The 16,156-nt window shown below is 43.8% G+C and overlaps 1 protein-coding gene and 1 non-coding gene across 2 annotated transcripts in view; one reads left to right on the forward strand and one right to left on the reverse strand.

Moving 5' to 3' along the window:
• Nucleotides 1–539: 539 nt before the first annotated feature.
• Nucleotides 540–694, reverse strand: LOC124778100. The gene has a single exon (XR_007015832.1). It is a non-coding gene; the product is annotated as a 5.8S ribosomal RNA (ribosomal RNA).
• Nucleotides 695–8,155: 7,461 nt separating this feature from the next.
• The window catches only part of LOC124775793, a 157,330-nt gene continuing 149,329 nt past the window's right edge, over nt 8,156–16,156 (forward strand). Inside the window, exon 1 of the mRNA XM_047250624.1 lies at nt 8,156–8,276. Within this exon, the coding sequence (XP_047106580.1) occupies nt 8,156–8,276 (121 nt within the window). The remainder of the gene's footprint in view (nt 8,277–16,156) is intronic.

Here is a 16,156-nt window from a genome sequence, read left to right on the forward strand (position 1 = left end):
TGTGATCATTGCTTGTACAGCCCTCTCGCAGTGTCCGGAGCAAGTATGGTGGGTCTGACACACCGGTGTCAATGTGTTCTTTTTTCCATTTCCAGGAGTGTATGATCATTCCATTTTAAATCACTCCTAATGCCTGCTCCCAGATAATTTATGGAATTAACTGCCTCCAGTTGTAGCTAGCTGATAAAGGATCTTTCTACGTATTCACAGCACATTACACTTGCCTACATTGAGATTAAATTGACATTCCCTGCACCATGTGTCAATTCGTTGCAGATCCTCCTGCATTTCAGTACAATTTTCCATTGTTACCTCTCGATATACCACGGCATCATCCGCAAAAAGCCTCAGTAAACTTCCGATGTTATCCACAAGGTCATTTATGTATATTGTGAATAGCAATGGTCCTACGACACTCCCCTGCGGCACACCTGAAACCACTCTTACTTCGGAAGGCTTCTCTCCATTGAGTGTGACATGCTGCGTTCTGTTATCTAGGAACTCTTCAATCCAATCACACAATTGGTCTGGTTTTTTGCCGACACTCAGCCAGACGTGGCCCGGGAACGGAATCCATGGACCGCAATGTGCGTTCGAAACGTCGATGTTCATGTGTCCTGCAGTTCACATGTCGACGCGCAATTTGCTGCATTCTTCATCGACCCACGGGCCGAGTGATCCACCGTCACTCGGACTCAAACCTCTGGGGCAGCAGTTGATATTCAGATTGCCCTCAACACGGAGGAGGTGAGATCATACGTTCTAGCCAATGGCTCCCCAAACTATCGCACTGCTATTGTTCACTCTGCCGTTCGACAATGTAGTTTGGCCGATTGCGATCATAACAGTAGCACCTAACACGTACACAGCCATCAATAAGGCAAGTTGAAGTCCGAAACACTACATTCTGCCACTTGGCACGCCAGTGACTGTGTTGACGTGTCCATTCCACTCTGAGGTGTTGGTCGTTTCCGATCAATGGAAACCGTCAAAAGGCATCCGTGCACACTCTGCAGAATGCAGCGCACATGTCCACACCCCACTGTAGTGTTCAACGTTGAACCAGCACAGTTGGTTACAACCGTGCGTAGAAATGCGCACCAGTGTTGCACCAGCACGCACAGCATCCCTCTGCAGTCTTAATCACTTACGTATCCATTGTTGTCCACATTTTTCGATTTTGGAGTGATACAGATCATTCCTGAAATTTTCGCAAACAGTAGTGCAAATACTCGTAACTACGATATAAGAGTAACGTCTGGTGTCACAGCGTGATAAACTGCTTACCGCTGTTGCCAAACGTGTTTTGTGTCAATTTAGTTCAGCAATGAATCTTGTTCATTTGATCCAAGTTTAGTATTATACACACAACTGTTACGCCTCACGTACCACGTACCGGTTAATCATCTCTGGTCGAATTGCTTATGAAGTGGCCTGGATGTCATGACCATCACTTCCAGCACAATTAGTAAACGTGTAACTACATGTTTTTAACGTTACTGTTATGTTCTTTTTTAGTTAGTTCATTGTTAATTGAATCTCGAGCGTGAGACCGGTTTCATGTGAGGTACCCTGTGTAATGTAAGGAGTTCGTAAACAAGTACTGTGTGAAATGAAGTTAGAATTGGTCTGTCAGTAAAGTTCAATGAATCAGCCTTTGATGCAACATTATGATAAGGCTGCACCAAATAAGGCTACCATTAAGCACCTGTGAAAGTCCTAGATGGCAAGAAATGTGGCAGATACAGCCGAGAGTGGTCGAAAATACTATCACCTGAAAAGTTCATCGACGTGCAGAGTCCCATGTAATCTGTGTGACGCCTTTAGGACCACGTAAACGATGAAGCATTTTGTCAAATGTAACTATGCTTGCCAAATATTTGACCGTGTACGATGCTGTTTGACGTGTTTGTCAAGCACAGATCGTGTTTGACCTGTTGGCGACAAATTTTTATTGACGGAAAGGTTGGCAAGATGGATGTTGTTTGTGTCGATGTGTCGCTACATACGTTTAGTGAAAAAGTGTTTTGTTAAAATTCCTCACTCTATCGTGAGTTTCACGCGAAGGAACTTGCCCCCTTTCTTGCAGCGGTGTACCGTAGGTCTCTAGAGGAGCGTAGCGTTCCAAAAGATTGGAAAACGGCACAGGTCATCCACGTGTTCTCTAACGTCGATCAGTTGTAGAATTTTAGAACACGAATTATGTTAGAGTATAATGACTTTCCTGAAGACTACAAATCTACTCTGTAGGAATCAGCATGGGTTTCGAAAAAGACTATAGTGTGAAACCCAGCTTGCACTATTCGTCCACGAGACTCTGAGGGCCATAGGCACGGGTTCCCAGGTAGATGCTGTGTTTCTTGGCTTTCGCAAGGCGTTTGATACGGTTCCCACAGTCGTTTATTGAACAAAGTAAGAGCATATGGACTATCAGACCAATTGTGTGATTGGATTGAAGGGTTCCTAGATAACATAACGCAGCATGTCATTCTCAATGGAGAGAAGTCTTCCGAAGTAAGTGATTTCAGGTGTGCCGCAGGGGAGTGTAGTGGGACCATTGCTGTTCACAATATATATAAATGACCTTGTGGATAACATCGAAAGTTCACTGAGGCTTTTTGCGGATGATGCAGTAGTATATCGAGAGGTTGTAACAATGGAAAATTGTACTGAAATGCAGAAGGAGCTGCAACGAATTGACGCATGGTACAGGGAATGGCAATTGAATCTCAATGTAGACAAGTGTAATGTGCTGAGAATACATAGAAAGATAGATCCCTTATCATTTAGCTACAGAATAGGTCAGCAACTGGAAGCAGTTAATTCCATAAATTATCTGGGAGTAGGCATTAGGAGTGATCTAAAATGGAATGATCATATAAAATTAATCGTCGGTAAAGCAGATGCCAGACTGAGACTCATTGGAAGAATCCTAAGGAAATGTAGTCCGAAAACAAAGGAAGTAGGTTACAGTACACTTGTTCGCCCACTGCTTGAATACTGCTCAGCAGTGTGGGATCCGTACAAGATAGGGTTGATAGAAGAGATAGAGAAGATCCAACGGAGAGCATCGCGCTTCGTTGCAGGATCATTTAGTAATCGCGAAAGCGTTACGGAGGTGATAGATAAACTCCAGTGGAAGACTCTGCAAGAAAGACGCTCAGTAGCTAGGTACGGGCTTTTGTTGAAGTTTCGAGAACATACCTTCACCGAAGAGTCAAGCAGTATATTGCTCCCTCCTACGTATATCTCGCGAAGAGACCATGAGAATAAAATCAGAGAGATTAGAGCCCACACAGAGGCATACCGACAATCTTTCTTTCCACGAACAATACGAGGCTGGAATAGAAGGGAGAACAGATAGAGGTACTCAAAGTGCCCTCCGCCAAACACCGTCAATTGCCTTGCGGAATATGAATGTAGATGTAGATGTAGATGAAAACTACTATAAAGTATAAAAACAAAATAGCACTGACAATTGCGAAAATGTAGAGGTGTCACTTCTTTCCCAACCATATATTACGCATGAAGAGGTTATTAACAAAATCAATATTTTACACATACAGTAACATACAAGCGGAGTGGAATGAAATAAAATAAATCGAGGAACTCCGGTTCCTCCACGGGCGATGATGGCTCTATGTTCCCTTGTTGTGGTATTTTAATGAACTGTCATTAGAGAACCAGGTAGACGAGAATAAAATTTTTCGCGTGTTCGTATTCTTTTTCAATGTGAGGGCGAAGTAACGCTGAACAAGTTATTAAACGTTTCACTGTCCGCGGAAAGTTAAAAATCATCAGATTCTGAGTGTAATATTTCCGTTAGAGGGTTTTCAGTTGTATATTGCTCATTTTGATACATTCCCTGGACAAGCATCTTGTTTTCTTTTTTAAACACGGTACCAGAGGAAATAATAGAAATTCTTTATCTGCATTGGTATCCATTCCCACTATACCAAAATACAGCACATACAAAGGTAAGATTGAATTGACAATTGAATTTTGGTAGGCAGCGTTATAGATCGCATCAATTGAATAATAGTATTAACGTTGCAGTTTTTGCTAGTTAATTTTGATGATATCTAACATTGGTTTTTTCAATCGTTTTGATGTTTTTTCTAATTGTATTTTTAGGTTTCAGCTTCATGTTTACTCTCGCCAATTATGGACCATGTAAAACAATTACTTAGATATTGTTTTTTCGAATAAGGTGGTTCTTCTTCCAGCACTTCATTCCCTCTTTTTTTCGAAAACCGTTTATTTTTTATTTTGGTTAAGAATTTTTGTTCTGAATAGCTTCAGTTAGCTTCATCTCTCCTAAGTTTTTGAGTATCTCTGATCCAGCTGTTCTTTTCGTTACTGAAATTTTCGAATTCTCTTAATGTATTATTTTTTGTCTATTTTTCCACGTTTCCAGAAAGGTGAACTGCCTTCTCCCGACTGTCTGAAAGTTCGGTAAATCTTCGATAGTTCTTTGTTGCTTCTTAATTTATAGTTGTCATATTCATCTGCGTTGAATCCTCGAATTTTTTGGAGAACTACACTCTTTCCTTCTCCATTTTCTCCATTTTCTCTATTTCTCCTAATTTAAGTAGGAGAGTTTACTATTTCTTAAATTTAAAGAATCTCTCTCACACCGGCCTGATTTAGCTTCACTGATCAGGATATCAAAAACATGCGTATATTAAGGGAATTTTCATTGACAAAGCAGGCTTATCACATTCACACAGTTCAATACTGTTCTGTCCTGATTAAATTAAGCTTAACTTAAATTCCATAAGGCAGTGAAGCAATTTCGAAGTCTCGGTGCGACGAAAATTGTGAGTCGATCTCCTGGAAACATTTGTAATAATTATTAACTTTCGGTGATCACATGGGGAAGACCGGAGATCTGCTGGTAAGACCGTGTTAGCCTATTTATTTGAAGTAACTGGATATCTTGAGCATTCAAAACGGCAGGTTCGTCCAGTGTAAATCAGACGTTCCCCACTGATCTCGTGCAACACAGCGTAGTAAGCAGACACTGTCAATAATAATAATCCGTTAAATAATACGCGAACACACTTACTTTAGTTTAGTTCATGTATTAAATTCCTTCTCATACAGAATCTCATCAAGATGGCGACTCGCTCAACAATACGTACATATAGATCCTTCTTTTACGACTAATCGGCAAGAAGTTTTTCATTCTTTTCATAAGAGAAAACATAGATAGCAGAGAAGCTATTCCATGGAGTAAATGGACGCTCCAAGGAATAATTGGGCTTGAAACTACTTTGCATTGATAATCGGTAAGATAAGAAGAGATATTTCGAGATATGTACTGAGTTATATAATTTCTAAAATTTCTGAAAATATCGTGGAGAGACCGCTGCAAGAGACATTACAAGAGCACTTGCAGTTTCATAGCTTTTTTGTAGTGCCTAATTTTCGCTTTGATGGAGATGGATTTCGTATTGCAGCAGTCCTTGAAGAACCGATATACCATCTTCAGCTTCTGAAATTTGGGATTGTTTTCTTCTTTGGTCACTCCAATGGTTTGAAGAAAAATGTTTTTGTGACTGCAAAAGAGTTTTTTTAAGAAACTACGTAGCCGCGGGAGTCAGTCAACACTCATATGACGTCAAAGGCAGTACTGCGGCGCAGCGGTAATTCCGCTCCAAGGTCACGCGCTCGAGCGCACGGAGATGCTGAGAGCTACAACACAAATTAATGCATTAAATGTTTAGTTTTTGTTTGTTAAAAAAATAATCTCACGGGAGATAAGGTAAGGATAGGTACTTTATTTCAGTTTCTGTAGTAAAAGGTGAGATCACCAGTCACTTTAATTTTTGCGCAATTTCCTTGGCCTTTCAACCATACAGCGACGGACACTCTCATTTATTTTACGATGATTCCTGGTTCTCGTTGCAAGTGGAATATTAGACGTGAATCTGGTTAGACGGCGTCAGTCGTCGTGCACCTGCTCGTGCAACAGCATCGGACGGCGATGCCACGCTACACGAGATTTAGGTGTTCTCGCCTGACTGTCTATAAGGCCCTTGCAGGACTGGAGGCTTTTAATAGAAGAGATATTATTGCTTATCTCACCTTTCAAGTAAACGAGATGACTTGGGTCGGTCGTATTTCACGTCTAATATGCAATTTGTTGTTAGGACCAGGAATTATAGTAAAATAAATGTGAGTCCGTCACTGTATGGTTTAAGGGCCAAGGAGTGTGTGCATCATTTAAAGTGAATGGTGATCTAACATTTTGTTTCAAGGTCAATAATTTATGCAATTACTACTGACAAACAACAGTACAAGAAATATATGGGAGATGGGTCCCAAGAATGATGCGGGTGAACAGCGAACAAAAATTACTGCCAAGTCGTTATTTTTGGAGTGCTGCAGCAAGAATGGTGAAGAGTTCTTTAGTGATATTGTGATTGATGATTAAAGATAGATTGCTCCGTATACTTCATAGACGACGATCCAGTGAGTGGCATCATTAAAATTCTGCGACAAAACCAAAGAAATTCAAACAGACGCAAACAAAAAATCATGGCCACAGCTTCTGGGTCAGAAAAGGTCTTTTTTAATTTTTTATACACTTCCTGCCGAGACAAGTGACATGTTGAGAGATATTGTGAAAGCTCTTTAGAGGTTGGGTTCACAATTGAAAACCACTGGCGGGGACTACTCTCGAGGGCCATTATTCTGCTTCACGACAATGCTCGGCCTCTTTTGCAGCAACGACAATGGCACAGCCTGACACTTTTCGGTGAGAATTACTGGACCACCCGTCCTACAGCTCTGCTCTAACACAATCACTTTCTTTTTCCAAAACTTGATGACTTTCTTGGTGGACAACGATTGGCGAATGATATGTTGAAAGCAGCTGTAACTGTCTGGTTAAATGGACTGACGGCAGAGTTCTAGGACTGCGGTATCCAAAAGCTGGTGCCACAGTTGAAGTGGTGTTCGGACATTAATGGTTATTACGTAGAAAAATAAAATAATTTTCATATTTCCATTTATCATAAAAGTTGTGTTCATAAATAAAATATTTCGTGTGCTGTAGCAAAACGAGTCGTGTTAAAAACTACCCTTGTATTTTCTAACTCCATTACGTGACTGAATGGATACCCTCATTCCAGGATGTATTCGGTGGTTATTATTATACTTTAACTAGTTAAGCCATTTTAGACGAAAAAGCGATTTACCGTATCAATGTGCATTAGAGCTGCAGACAGTCAACACGGGTCTGCACAAGGTGAGCAGGACCTTAGTCGGAGAGTTGTTTTATGCAAACATCCGTAACGTGTTGATGCGCTTCGCGAGTATGGACGCCGGTAAAGTACTGGTAAAGCAATGAGACCTTCTTCTGCACTGAGGTTGAAGAACATGAGTTGGAAGTGCAAATTAACCTGCACTTTGGGAATTGCTCCAGGGAGAGGCCGGCGGCCAGTTGCACCATAAACTGTTGAAGTTAGTGTTGCCATGGGCAAGAGTATTGGACACAATGTACGATCTTCGAACAGTGCACGGGCTGTGGTATGACAGATGAACATCTCATGGTCCCCATTTGCAAAGTGCTTCGAACAGTTGTGAAATGTTATCTCTGGTGGGACGCAGATGGTCGTCACACTGAGGAACGTTTGTAACTTGGAATGTAAAGATGGTACGCGATTAACAAATGTTAGCCCCTCATGTAGAAATTAAAATGTTTTTCAGTGGTTTATTTGTTGTTTTTCTTCTGCACGATGTTACAGATGTTTCGACACAGTTTCATCGTCCTACAGTCACTAGTTTATTCGTGGGGGCCCTCTCAAGTAGTGCAAATTTAATAACTGCTGAGTGCTTACAGGTAACAGTGAACAGATGGCATCCTTATTTATAATACATAATGATATACTCAGCTTATACTAATGAAATAAGCTTAGTGTTTAGTTGTTACCTACCTTAAATCTACTGAGCAGATAAATTATTTGATATGAAATTCATTGTATACTTCGTCTCAAATTTAGTTGTCAGGGAACCACAGGCTCTCATACTCGCTAAACCAGTTAATGCAAAATCGTCTGTTTTCGGACCTTCTCCCTGCGTGACCTGTCTCTGAGGACAGCCTTATGACGACTAGCCGGCGTTTCCAGGCGCGGCGCTGGCGTCGCCGATGGTGGTGCTGTCTCGCGGCTGGCTACGGAGACACCGGCCCGCCGTGCTGATCACCGCCTCCGTGCTGGGCGCTGCTGTCCTCGTAGTGCTGCTCGCCGCCCTCGCCTACCACGTCACGCGTGAGTCCCAGCCTGCTGCCTGCCTCCCAGTACTGCTTACTCCCTTATCAGCTTGCGTTTATTCTCCTATTTATGACTTCACAAGGTTTCATCTTCAGGCACCACATCAATAAAAAATCTTACCAACAATCAACATAGCTTTTAGGAGACAGCGTATTGAGACAGAGATTGGACAAAAATATGGAAACACGGCGAGAAATGAATAAACTAAAAACTGAACTCCGTCCAAACAGGTCTCGGAAGGCCGACCAGCCGTCGCGTCATCCTCAGCCGACAGTCGTCAATGGATGCAGATATGGAGGGCCATGTGGTCAGTATACCCCTCTTCCAGCCATCGTCAGTTTTCGTGACCGGAGCCGCTACTTCTCAATCGAGTAGCTCCTCTATTGGTCTCTCAATAGCTGAGTGCACCCATGTTGTCAACAATGCTCGGCAGGCCCAGACGGTTACCCACCCAAGCGCTTGTCAAGCTCGACAGCGCATAACATTGGTGATCTGGTCGGAAGAGGTTGCGCTGTTTTATTTAACCACGAACGGTACCTGCGCCATGTCCTCAGTACGTTGCAAATGTCACTCCTGCTCGAGGAAGTGTTCTGTATAGTTGTGACTGCATTCGAACAAGGGCGAATTGCTGGTGGTCGTATAGTGGGTACTCCCATAACCAAGATAGGGGGAATGTTTGGTGTTTCAGGAGGAAACGTACAGAAGATTTATAACGCACACAGATAAAGCGGAAAAAATACTATCCGCCAACAAAGGGACCGTAAGAACTTAGACTCACCAGTTTGATTCATACTGACAGGATCCGCAGGACAAGACTATGACTTCAACTTAAGTAAATATGAAGACGCAACTCTCGACCGTTTTCGAGAAAACAGAGTTGAAAAACTTTGACGTGCATGTATACTTTGTATCGTCGCTCGGATTTAAGTAGTTCATATGCCAACGACTAAGAGCTAAGTTTCACAAGCACAAGGTCTTTGGATCGAATATCGTTGCTAATAATTTTTCTTATTCCCACGTAATTTTAGCAACGGACGTGTCGTACCTCATGAGATTGTGTGATAGCAGAGAACTGTTTGTGAACGCAAAGTATGTTTTTCAGTATACACTGAAAAATCAATGAACACGCAAAAATTCTGGGCTCATTACAAGTGCTGTATATTGCAATAATTATTGTTTACCATGTTTCTGTGATTCGTGCCGTGCCCCATACTTGCCTCAAACGTAACTAAAATAAGATAAATAAAATGACTGTACTGATCTGATTGAAAGTTCTTCTGTGTCCTTTTTTTCAGTCTCTCTATGAAAAATTTTTCTTCTTTCTTTCGCTATAGGCATTACGAAAATAATAAATGGCTCATTAAATATCGATAATTTTCACAGTAATAAGAAATCTGCTGTAAGAATTACGTGGGAATGAAAAGTGCTTGGTCGCTAAGTGGCGGATTCCTTGAATATTTGTGATCGTACAAAGTAAATAAGCACCCGTAAAATTTCGTTCTTGCGTCTTGCTGGTTAAATACATTGAAGTTCTAGTTGTGGCCTAACATCCCATCAAAACGAGTCAAATCAGTTCCCTTGTAAGTTACAAAGGCGAACGAAAGTGTGTGTTAAATGCTTGTTACAGTCCTCATTGGAGAAGATTGACGAAAAATAACGACGACGGAGCTGCAAAAGTCACTGCAGGACTTGAATATCACACTCGTGAACCCTGTCAGCACCAAAAAATACGAAAGAAGCTCCGTAAGTAGGGAACTGCAAGACTAGCTGGAATTCCAAGACCATTCATCAGTGATGCAAATGCCTGTAACGGGAAAACACGGTGCCGAAGCCAAAAAACCTGGACTATAGAGCAATACAAGAAAATCATTTGGTGGATGGGTCTTGCTTTATTCTGCAAAGTCGCAGTACTGCCAAGGATTTATGACCGTTTGGCTGTTCGCTGTAATTTATCTCCTTCAAAATAAACGAAAAAAATGTGACAGAACAGTAAAGAACGTACTTAAATCCTCCGAACAGATATTGTTCGCAGTCGGGCTACATCACAGTAACCACAGCAGGCGCATAACGAGAAAATATAAGTAGTTCAATTTTGATTAGATTCACTTACTGTTCGCCAAAACAAAACCCGCTTATCTGGTTTTCTAGCGTTCATGTTCAGAGACGTTGCAGGGGAGCGGATAAGCTTTGTGACGGCGGACCGTGATAAAAAGAAGTATAATGCGATAAAATGTTTTGCATTACACAAAAAGCATTTATCAGACTTCGTGACAACAAATTTTCACGGCAAGGTTCGATCTGTATAGAATAGAAAATTGCATATACTGGCGCGCTACTTTTTAAAGTGCCAAAACCAAACGCTTTCCAAAAACTGATACAGGAAAAATATCTGGCCCTATCTTGGATCTCTAATGGACTACTATAAAATATACACTTAAATTAATTTATTATTAGTATTATATTTGTGATAGTTTAAGTAAGAAGAAAATGCGTCCTTAAATGAACGAACAGAAGAAGAAATCTGATACTCAGGAAGCTATACGCGCGTCATCTATTTTCAAAGTTGAAGATCGAAATCCAAAGCAACGGCAACTATGGAGCAACACAGATACTAAGTATAATTATATCTGTGAAGCATAAAAAACAGATCAATTTATTATATCATGTCCATCAAATGGTACAATGTTTGTTCTCCGATGGTGATGCTGCGTTAAAATTCGAGAAGGCCCTTTTTCATATATCTCCCATCGTTCAGGACTGATATTATGAGCAAGAAGAGTTGTCGCATCTCCCCTGGCCACTAGAGTAAATAACATCATAGAGTCTTTGTGGTCTACTTTCGAGTGAAGAATGTGTGATCGCTATGCACGTCGTTCATTGTTACCTGAACTTGTCAGGTTTCACAGGAAGAATGGTGTAAGATTCCATTGCAAACCATACACGAACTGTACGTATCCATTCCGAGGGACCGAGCGAAGTGTCGCAGTGGTCAGCACACTGGACTCGCATTCGGGAGAACGACGGTTCAATCCCGCGTACGGCCATCCTGGTTTAGGTTTCCGTGATTTCCCTAAATCGCTCCAGGCAAATGCCGGGATGGTTCCTTTGAAAGGGCACGGCCGACTTCCTTTCCTGTTCTTCCCTAATCCGATGAGACCGATGACCTCGCAGTTTGGTCTCTTCCCTCAAACAACCCAACCCATTCCGAGGGGACTGAAAGCTGCATTGGATGCCATTGGGTTTCGTACACCATGTTATGCAAAGTAATATGGGTAATGTTTCATGCCATATTTTTATCCATCCCCCCCCTCTCATATTTATCACATAATTGACCCGTATGTCCAAAACTAAATATTTTATCAGGCAGGCGTGCACACGAGGGGCCGTGACACCGCCCCGTCCCTTCAAGCAGTGCAAAAAAAAAAAGAAGCGTTTACACTCATCAATTTACAAATTTCTTATCTAGCTTGCGGATAATAAAGGGTCATGAAACCTAAGTGTCTTGAAAATAATACAGAAATCCCGAAAATTACAAACTATGTTTACCGCTGGTTACTTGCCAGCTGCTTGACCAAGGGTCTGCCCACGTGGATGAGCTAGCAGCCAGACTAGCACGCACGTAGCTGCTATCAACAAAAAATCCAACATGTCTCTTGAGTTCAGATAGAAATTGCAACCGCAGAGAATTAGGGTAAGACACTCAATTAAGAAAAAATAACACAAAAACTGAATTTCTCGAACGTAGTCTGAAACGACTGAAAGAACCAGTACTCCGCTCGTTCACACGTCTTTCTTTTTTCTTTTTTTTTATAAGTTTCTGTGGGACCAAACTGCTAAGGTCATCGGTCCCTAGTCACACACACTACTTAATCTAACTTGAAGTAACTTACGCCAAGAACAAGACTCACATGCATGCCTGAGGGAGGACTCGAACCTCTGACCGAGGTAGCCGCGTGAACCGTGGCAAGGCGCCGAAGACCGCACGCTTACCCCGCTCACGCCTGTGCGGACCTTTATTCAAAATCTTGGTACTAAGTGACATCCTATTGATGAGGAGTCCAAACTTGGATTTTACATACCACAAATTTTCATGTCAAAGTTGTTTGGCGTTGCTGTTCCTCTTAAAACAACTGCATGAGACATGTATTGCTTCAGTTTTTGGATGATTGGTTTACAATTGCTGCATTTCAAACTGCAGCTTTTTGGAAGTTTTACTGTTCTAAACATTGATGAAACCAATTATTATATTAAAATTCTATACCTCCTCGCCCCCTCCCCTCCCTCTGCTCTCCGCCCTCTCCCAGGACAAGGGGGCTACATACAGTAATAAAATGTGACCGCCGTCCAGAATAGATCCGTCCCTGTGACTATCTCACATCAGGAAGCGAACCCCCCACGGGCTGGCCACTCTTTGGCGGCTCCTTGCTTCGCTACCACGGCCCCCCTGCCTTTGCAGCATCTTTTCCCTTCCGTGCTGCATGTCTATCCTCTTGCTATTCTTTTTCCCCTCCCTTCGGGAACATGTCTAGGGTGCTATTAGGAATGTTCTGCGTTGTGTGTCGCTGATTTAAGAACAGTCTCACCACTATTTTTCGTCCCCTTTTCCTATCATTGTTTTCCTTCCCCTCTCGTTCCTCACCTTCGGCGTTTGCGGTTCTTCTTCTTCTTCCTCCTCCTCCTCCTCCTCCTCCTCCTCCTCCTCCTCCTCCTCCTCCCTGTGAGCTCCTGAAGGCCGGCCCACGCGTCTGAAGCGTAATAGGTGACTTCGTAACGCGTAATTCCCAGCCCCGGGTTGATAGGTAGGCTTAGCACGTACCCCCTGGTACAGGCCAGGCCCAGAGAGGGCTCATTGCCTGAGCTGCAACCTTCCCAAATTGCCGATTGGCCCCTCTGTCAGGTGTTGGGGAGGTGTGACCTGTCGTGTGAAGTCACCTAAGGCGGGTGCGCCCCCTTGTGAAGGGGGCCCCTAGTTGGAAGGAGTATGCCCTCGGAGATGCTGGCAATCGTGGGGATTTTCTCGCAATGAGCCAATCATCTTCACAATCAACGTCTACAAAACGTAAGCGTAATGAGATTGATTCAAAGACCCTTCCCACTGCACCATGATTCCGCGTGGTGTCATGTACTGAAGATGGTCAGTCCTCCACCATGATAAATATGTTAATTATTCAGACAGGTGTTGACGCAGTTGCCGGCGCTGTGACTTCCTGCTCTCGTTATGGAATGGCACTTTGCTTTTGGAGGCTACTTCTCATTCTCAAGCGCAACAATTGCTTGCTGCTTCGCTTCTCCACGCCTACCATGATCGTGTTGAGACCCATAGAACCTTGAATTCTGCACATGGTGTTATTTACACTAGGCTGCTCTACGGTCTTACCGAGGCCGAAATCCAATCTTACCTCTCAGACCAAGGTGTGATTGTTATCCATCGGCTAACGAAAAAGGTAGAGTCCTCCTTAGTGCCCACCCGCACTCCTATTCTCACCTTTGACAGAGTGGTGTTTCTGTCCAAGATGAAAGCAGGCTATGAAATTCACAATCCGCCTGTACATTCCGAGCCCGATGCGCTGCTACCGGTGTCGTTGTTTCAACCACACGAGAATGTCTTGTTGACACCCAGCCAAATATGTAACATGTGGTAAGGATACACATGAAGGCGATTGTCTGCCTCCTCCTACCCGCTGTATCAACTGCAATGGCGGCCATGTTGCCTGATTTGGGAATTGTCCCATGTATGTTGACGAGCAAGCTGCAAAGAGATCTGGGTAAAGGAAAAAGTGCCTTACCCAGTCGCTCTCAAGTTATTGGCTTGTCGCAAACCCTGTGTTATCCCATCTAGCACCTACAGTTCTGTTATTGTGACCAATCACTCCACGAAGGACATGGACACTCAGACATGCGATCTCAAATTCAGTTCTGAAGTTGCGAAATAGCCCAGTGTCAAAGTTTCATTACCATCCCCCAGTCCAGCTGTGCAACAAGCCATTAAATTCTCGCCTCAAGGGGTGAAGCCACCAGCTACACAACCCGTAGGCCAGAAAGGACAAGAGTACTCCCATGAAGACTTCCTGTGTCTCTCCAGCCAACCAACACCTGAGTCTCCCTCTGCTAACCAGAAAGGTTCGAAGAAGTCCACCAAAGGCAAATGGTGTTCCCCTTTGCCGACTCGAAGCTCCTCTTTGACAGTGTTGCCATGTGATACCTTAGCCCGTCCAGCCTCTGTGGCGCCGGTGCGCACCACCAATCATTTTTCAGCGTTGGACTCCACAGACCGACAGCGCAAGCAAGCCGAATCTTCTGTGGACCCCATGGAGCACGATCCTCCTGCGTCTCTGCCCTGTAGCAGCGCCTCTTCACGGGCTGTTACTCGGCAGTCGCTGACGTAACACCCCTACATCTCCTCACGACTCTCCTCCAATAGAACGTTCGCAGCCTTTGGTCCCACAAAGAGGATTTACAGCTGCTTTAGTATCGCCTCATCCCCTTGTACTCTGCCTCCAGGAAACGAAATTACGCCCTTATAAGTACTTTGAGCTTTCACATTTCTTCCTGGTTTGTTTTGACCTTACCCCTGAGGTCGGCATTCCATTTCATAGGGGCGTTATGCTGCTCATATGGGATGACATTCATAGTCGATCCATGTCCCTAACTAACCATCTTCAAGCTGTTGCAGTTCGCCTTTCTCTTCCCCACCTGACCTTTTCCCTCTTCGTCATTTATGTCACCAGGGAAGACTTCCTTTAGCTTATTGGGCAGCCATCTCCCCCATTTCTGCTACTCAGTGACTTTAATGTGCATCACCACTTTGGGGGTTCTCCCAGAACCTGTCAGAGAGGTGCCTTCTTGGCTGATCTTAATCTACTCAACCTTTTCTACCTTAACACAAGAGCACCCACTTTCCTTTCAAACTCCTCGCACATCTATTCCCATTTGGACCTATTCTTCTGTACGGTCCAGCTTGCCCATCGTCTTGAATGATCTCTTCTTTCTGTCACCCACTCGAGCGACCATTTCCCATGTGCTATCCATTTGCTGACTCCTACCCCACCTGTGTACACACCCAGACGGCTGTTTACTAAGCCTTACTGGCGGCTTTACTCCTCCCTGGCGACTTTCGAAGAACAAGATTTCCCCAGTTGTGATGACCAGTTGGAATCTCTCAAACATTGTCCTTACTGCTGCAGAATGTTCCGTTATTCGCACTTCCTCCTTACCACGCCGTCTCCCACCGCCTTGGTGGGCTGAGGCGTGCCGCGACGCAATACGCGCAGGGAGGCGTGCTTTCTGCGTTTTAACCATCATTCTACGATGCCGAACTGCATTCATTATAAACAGATCCGTGCAAAGTGTCGTTGCGTTCTTCGGGATAGCAAAAAAGCTAGCTGGATTTCATTCACTAGTTCTTTTAACTGTTCCACCCCCTCCTCTGTCGTGCAGGCCAACGGCCGACTGCTCACTGGGACCAAGGTCCTCTCGTCAATTTCCGGCCTGACAGTAGCACACGGTGTCATTGTTGACCCTACTGCTATCTCGAACACCTTGGGCCGCCAATTTACGGAAGTTTCGAGCTCTTCCTACTGTCACCATGCCTTCCTCGATCGGACACAAGCTGAGGAGGCTCGAGCGATACCCTTCTCTTCTCAGTCGGGAGTGCTACAATGCCGCCTTTACAATGAGGGTGCTAGATTCTCCACTCCAGGGCCAGACGCTGACCACATTCAGATGTTGCAGCACCTTTCTCTGGCGGGCAAGCACTTTCTGCTTAACACGTACAACCGCATCTGGGCAGAGGGCACATTTCCTGTACTTTGGCGTGAAGCCACTGTCGTACCCATACCTAAGCGCAGTAAGAACAAAAAACTTCACCAGCTGCGTTT

The sequence above is a fragment of the Schistocerca piceifrons genome, chromosome 2 (assembly GCF_021461385.2).
Source record: "Schistocerca piceifrons isolate TAMUIC-IGC-003096 chromosome 2, iqSchPice1.1, whole genome shotgun sequence".
In the NCBI taxonomy this organism is placed as follows: Eukaryota; Metazoa; Arthropoda; class Insecta; order Orthoptera; family Acrididae; genus Schistocerca; species Schistocerca piceifrons.